Consider the following 6,391-nt stretch of genomic DNA (forward strand, 5'->3'; position numbering starts at 1 on the left):
CCACAGAAGGGTAGACTGCCCCACCTGCTGACCATGAAGATGGAAACTTACCCAGTGACCTCCAGGCTGTGAAGTAGCTTTTTGCTGCAGAGCTCTCCTTTGGCTTTTTTTTTTTTTTTTTTTTTTTTTTTTTTTTAATTTTACAGTCTGGGTTTGCTGTTTTGTTCTTTTACATCTAGGTATGTTGTAAGACAATAGATACTCTCCAGTAGGTCAGGGCGTGTCTCTGGGCAAAAGGGACGCAGCTGAGCACAGTCATCTTCTCATTCAGTTCCTTCTTTTTCTCAGTCCTTCCCTTCACCTGTTTTAGGAAACCGTGTCAGCTAAATACTCCACTCTAATGTCTTGGCAAGAATCGGCCCTTAATTTTAGCTATCTTAGACCCTTCCGGTTTGCCATGGTGACGTCATCTCTTTTTCACCACCTCATCTATGTCTTCAAAGGAACAACTCCGTGTTCTCTGAAAGGCCCAGAGAACAAAGATCCAATAATGCCTCTGTCTCCTTTTACGCTTGTCTTTTTCAATGAATTAATGAAAATGGCCGTTCTAGACCAAAGTAAGTTTCTAAATCAGCCTGCAGCCTTAATAGTCCTCCAGCTGCCCTCAAAATCAAACCTACTGTAGCAAGGCTCAGAGAAGGTCACCACGAGATTAAATGATTGCTTCCTTGGCGTGGCCAATTAGGGAAGCCACCTGCTGCTCTTCCTGCATAAAGAAGCAGAGAAAGAAAGAGGGGTATTGGGCATGCACACTTCCAATCTTCACCCACTTCCCTTGGAGCTGCCCACACCCGGGGTAGGCAGGACCAGCCGCAAGCTGGAATGGCCCACTTATGCGTGGGTACCGTGTCTGGTGTAAGCTGCAGAGCCTGCTATCTCTAACAGGTCAAGTGGGAGCATTGTGTCTTTGACGCTTGTCTGACAGAATTTATGACTGGGTTGAGATTAACTGCTTTTTCACCAAAATGTTAGGTGGTAGTTGTGGTTTGAATGTGAGTGTCCCCCATTCGCTCAAGTGTTTGGACGCTTTGTCCGCAGCTGAGACGCTATTGGGGAAGGTGGAGTCCGGAGAGGTTTGGATTACTAGGAGCAGCTCTTGAGGATTTGTACGCTAACCCATTTCATGCCCATACTCACTCCAGTTTCTTCTGTTTGTGGGAGAAAGGAGGGTGCGTAAAGGTCAGTGGACAGCTAATGAAAGTTGGTTCTTACCTTTCTCCTTTTGCTGTTGGTTCTTGTTTTGAGAAAGAGTCTGTCTGAAACTCATTATGTAGACCAGGCTGACCTCAGATCCTGAGATTGACCTGCGTCTGCACCCTGTTTCCCAACTTCGCTGGGATTATAGAAGTGTACCACACCTGGCTGCCTCCCACCATTTTTGGTTTGTTTGGTTGGTTGTTTGTTTTTTGAGACAGGATTTCTCTATGTAGCTCAGGCTGTCCTGAACTACCTTTGTAGACCAGGATGGCCTCTAAGTCAGATCAGCCTGCCTCTGTCCCCCAAGTACTGGGATTAAAGGTGGCTGTCACCTCCAGCTCTGCCTTCCATCTTTAAAAAAAAAAATTGTATTAATTTACATGTATATGTGTGGGGGCACATGCTTGACATGGCCCAGGTGTGGAGATCAGAGGACAGCTTGCAGGTGTGGGTACTTCCACCACATGGGTCCCAGGGATTGAAATCAGCTTGTCAGGTTTGACGGCAAGGGCTTTAAGCTGTTAAACCATTTTGCCAGTCCACCACCTGGACTGTGTGGGTTTTCGTTGTTTAGTTTATGTGTGTTATTTTGCCCACATGTATGTAGATATGTGCACCATGTGAATGCCCAGTACCTGCAGAGGCCAGAAGGAGTGAAAGCAGTTAGATCCCCTAGAATGGGGAGCCACTTTGTTTCTTGTGCCTCCATTTGAGTGCTGGGGTTGAACCCTCTACAGGAGCAGCAGTGCCCATAGCTGTTGAGCCGTCTCTCCAGTCTGTGCCCCCCCCACCACACCCTTGTCTTTTGAGGCAGGGTCTCTTGTTCCTTCTGTCGCACAGTGAATACTACAAGTTGGCAGACTCACAGGCTCTGGCCATTCCTCCGGTTTCCACTCCCATCCTACTGGGAGGTGGGATCATAAATGACAAGGCACTGTGCCTGGCAGTTGTCTGCAGGTGGAGGATTGAACTCAGGTGGTCTGGCTGGTAGTATAGGCACTTTTACCCATTGGGCCATATACCCACTCTGATGGGCATCTTTATTTTTTTAATAATTGTTTTTATAAACAAATTCTTTAAACTTTTTTTAATGTGCATGGGTGTTTTGCCTACGCATATGTCAGGGTGAAGGTGTCAGATGCTGGAGTTACAGACCGTTGTGAGCTGCCACATGAGTGCTGGAAACAGAACCCAGGTCCTGCCTGCATGTCTGTCTGTCTGTCTGAGGGTGTCAGATGCCCTGGCGCTGGAGTCAACAGGCTGTTGTGATCTGCCACATGGGTGTGGACAGTTGAACCTGTGTCTTCTGGAAGAGCAGTCCCTGGTACTCCCAACACTGAGCCCCCTCTCCAGCCATGATGGTAATTTTGTTTATAGATTTTTTGCTGTTTTGCTTCTTTGAGATATACATCACATTCTTCAGGCTGTCCTGGAAGTCACTATGTAACCAAAGCTGTCTTGAATTCATCCTCATCCTGCCTCTACCTCCCTAGTGATGTAAATGTCAAGATTCTAGATGACAAATAACTTTTTATTATTGCTTAACATTTTTACTTATTTTTTGAAGTAATGAAACATTGGGTAGACTGACCTTGTGGTTGGTCTAGAAGGTTCAGTCCCCATTCCTCTTGTCTCTGCCTCCCAAATCTGCAGTCCCAGAAATGCATCACTAAGCCTGGCTTATGGTGCTGAATTTTGTGTTTTGTTTTATTTGATGTTCTGTCAGATTTATTCATTTTATTTTATGTGTATAGGTGGTTTGCTTGAATGTATGTATGTGTACCTCAAGTGTGTCTGATGCCCCCAAATTCAGACTACCTGATGGTTGCTCAAAAACTTCCTTTCTGGGCAGTTCAAGTGACAAGAAGGGCAGGGGAAACTATCCATTAGAACTTTCCAGAACACATTGATGCAGGAGAGACAAACTTTATGCCCACACTCCATGGTCACTGGCATCTTGAAGAATTCCTTACAGACGGGACAGTGAGTCTCTTCTTGGAGATCAGCCAGCGCTGTAGCAAGCTCCACTGAGCCCTGAACAAAGGTTGTGGGAGAGGACATGCTGCTTCTGGGAGACCGGATCCCCTAGAAACAGAGTTATAGCTGGTTATAAGTCAACCTGTGAGTGCTAGGAACTGAACCGTGGTTCTCAGCAAGAAGAGCCAGTGCTCTAACCACTGGGCCATTTCACCAGCTTGTGTTGCTGATTTTGCTTTTGTTTTGATTTGTTTTGGTTTTGATTTTTTTTCTTTTTCTTTTTTTTTTTTTTTTTTTTTTTGAGACAGGGTTTCTTTGTGTAGCCTCAGCAATCCTAGAATTAGTTCACAGAGATCCTCCTGCCTCTGCCTCCTGAGGGCTGGCACCAAAGGTGTACACCACTACTTCCCAGCATGTGTGGTGGTGTGTTTTTGTTTTATAACTGATTTATGAGTTAAAGCTCTGTAGTAGAAATGCCCTATATCCCCCTGTGTTGAAATAGCATTAATCCCTGAATTTTTGCCCAGTGATCGTTTCACTGACCAATTTTTATTGACCTCTATTTAGTGCATGTGTGAATGTGTGTGCTCTCGAACAAGTATGTGTGCATAAGCATCACCACGGAGGTCAAAGGGCAGGCTTCAAGAGCTGGTTCCTTCTGTGATGTGGGTCTCAGGGGCTGAACTTGGTCCCATTTGCACAGGGTTCTTATGTGGGTGCTTTAATACACTGGTGATCACAAAGGCTGCTTCTTAAACGTTTGTCTCGAATTTCACCCACAGGAAGGATTTAGTTCCTTGGACGTGAGGCACCCTTCTTGAACAAGAAAATTTTACTTGACTCCGGGTCACTTATCTGGAGAAGCAACAGCCTTGGTTGACACGTTCTGATATAGGCTGTGGGTGCTGGATTCTGTCAGCCGGCTCTAGTGCTAAGGCACACAGGACTAAGCAAGTTTTTAGAGGCCACCATCAGCAAAGCAGTGAAGCTTATAGCTGGTCAGCCTTCCAGAGCTAAGGGAGTACTGGTGCTTGCTGGTTTTGAGCTACAGAGAGTCAGGCGTCCCAGAAGCAGCATGTCCTCTCCCACAACCTTAGTTCAGGGCTCAGTGGAGCTTGCTACAGGGCTGGCTGATCTCCAAGAAGAGACTCACTGTCCTGTCTGTGAGGAATTCTTCAAGATGCCAGTGACCATGGAGTGTGTGCATAAAGTCTGTCTCTCCTGCATCACAGTGTTCTGGAAAGATCTAAAGGGTGGTTTCCCCTGCCCTTCTGTCACTTGAACCATCCAGGAGGAAATCAAGATGGCTTGAGTAATCAGCCACCAGGTGAGTTGATAGAAATTGTCAAGCTGCCCTCCAAAAAAAAAAAAAAAAAAAAAAAAAAAACGAGCAGTCGGAAATGGCAAGAAGGACAGCTTTCGTGTGGGAAGCTACAACAGAAGCTTTCCTGTCCAGTGCCCAGCTTCCCCGAAAGTTACCTGAGTCACTCTGCTAGGCCCATTGAGAATGCCACCCTCTGCCATGGGAAGCAAAACAACTGGTACGTTAAGCTGTGGAGGGAGATGGTAGAGCCAGTCCAGAAAGCAATTGGCACCCAAAGGCGAAGATCGCTAGAACTGAGGAAAAGAGCAGAACGCAGAAGACAAGAAATGAAGTCTCGATACGAACATTTTAGATTGTTTCTCCAGAATGAACAGGAGAAGATTCTTAGGCAGCTACAAAGTGAAGCGATGGATGGGTTAGCCCAAGCAAACAAAGCCCTAGCGAAATTATCAGATTATGCCTCTTCGTTAAAGTGTCTGTTGAAAGAGCTGAATATCGAGTGTGCAAAGTCAGAACTGGCATTGCTGGCAACTGTTGAAGATACGTATGAGAAATTCAAACACTTACGAAGGCCTGAGATTGCCTTAGTCACACTGAAAAACGTATGACTACAAGTTGCCTCTACAGTGTTCTGACCTAGACAGAATTATCAAGCAATTTCAAGTTGATGTAATTCCGGATCCTGAAACAGCAAACTATAGGCTTACAGTCTCAAAGGATAAAAAATCTGTTCAGTATGGGACTAGGAGGAGGAGGGTATCCTATAGCACAAGAAGATTCTGCTTTTCCCCTGCTGTTCTAGGATCTGAGGGATACAGTTCTGATAGACAGTACTGGGAGGTCAATGTGGAACGCAAGCTTGAATGGATCCTGGGAGTCTGCAGAGAGTCTTTTCCCAGGAATAGGAGCGATGAGCGGCTCTTTGCGCGGGACGGATTATGGGGAGTTGGGCTAGACAATTTGGAAACTTATGTTGCTTTGGGCCACGTGAAAATCAGTCTTCTGCCAAAAGTAGCACCTCATAGGATTGGGATATTTTTAGACTCCGAAATGCATGAGGTTTGCTTTTACAATTTGAGTGACAAGTCCCTTTTGCACAGGTTTAGCGACTGTCCTAGTGATACATTTTGGCCTTACTTCTACACTGGATATGACTACATGCCTCTGAAGATCTGCACAGTTGCAGATCCTGAGCAACAAGACAGTGAATAGGGCGGGCGGTGGATAGAGCGGGCGGTGGACAGGGTGGGCGGTGGGTAGAGTGGACGGTGGACAGGGTAAGGCTGGGTAAGGTGGGCGGTGGACAGAGTGAGGCTGGGTAAGGTGGGCGGTGGACAGGGTGAGGCTGGGTAAGGTGGGCAGTGGACAGGGTGAGGCTGGGTAAGGTGGCCGGTGGACAGGGTGAGCGGTGGACAGGGCAGGCAGTGGACAGGACAGGCGGTGGACAGGGTGAGGCGTGGGTAAGGTGGGCGGTGGATAGAGTGGGCGGAGGACAGGGTGAGGCTGGGTAAGGTGGGCCGTGGGTAGAACAGTGGGGGTTTTTGTTTTGCTTTCCTTGGTTTTTCAGTTTTCACTATAACAATCACAATAGTTATTTTGTTTTAAATCTGCACCAGGAACAGCCAGTTTGATGAAACAATGTCCAGTAATGACACAGACTCACATCATTAAAGACAAAAATAAAACTTGAAGTGTTTTCGGTTTTTTTTTTTTTTTTTTTTTAATGTAAAAAGAAAAGCCTTTACAAATGGCAAACATGTATGCTTTATTTTTTAGGTCGGCACTTTGTTTTCCTTAAAGGTGTTGATCTATAGTCCAGACCGGTCCCGAACTTGTGACCCTCCTGTGTTTCTTCCAGGCACTGTATTTAGAGGTACCTGCTGGTATTTGTAG

General features: G+C 46.2%; 1 protein-coding gene across 1 annotated transcript; it reads left to right on the forward strand.

Annotated features, from left to right (window-relative positions):
- Positions 1-397: 397 nt before the first annotated feature.
- On the forward strand, positions 398-5,710 carry LOC308429686 (tripartite motif-containing protein 60-like; the record flags this gene model as incomplete). The annotated part of the gene is given in 3 exon segments (XM_080928605.1): positions 398-557; positions 4,631-5,100; positions 5,102-5,710. Coding segments are annotated over 3 exon segments (1,239 nt in total).
- Positions 5,711-6,391: the final 681 nt, after the last annotated feature.

This window comes from Micromys minutus (assembly GCF_963924665.1).
Source record: "Micromys minutus genome assembly, chromosome: 14".
Taxonomy (NCBI): Eukaryota; Metazoa; Chordata; class Mammalia; order Rodentia; family Muridae; genus Micromys; species Micromys minutus.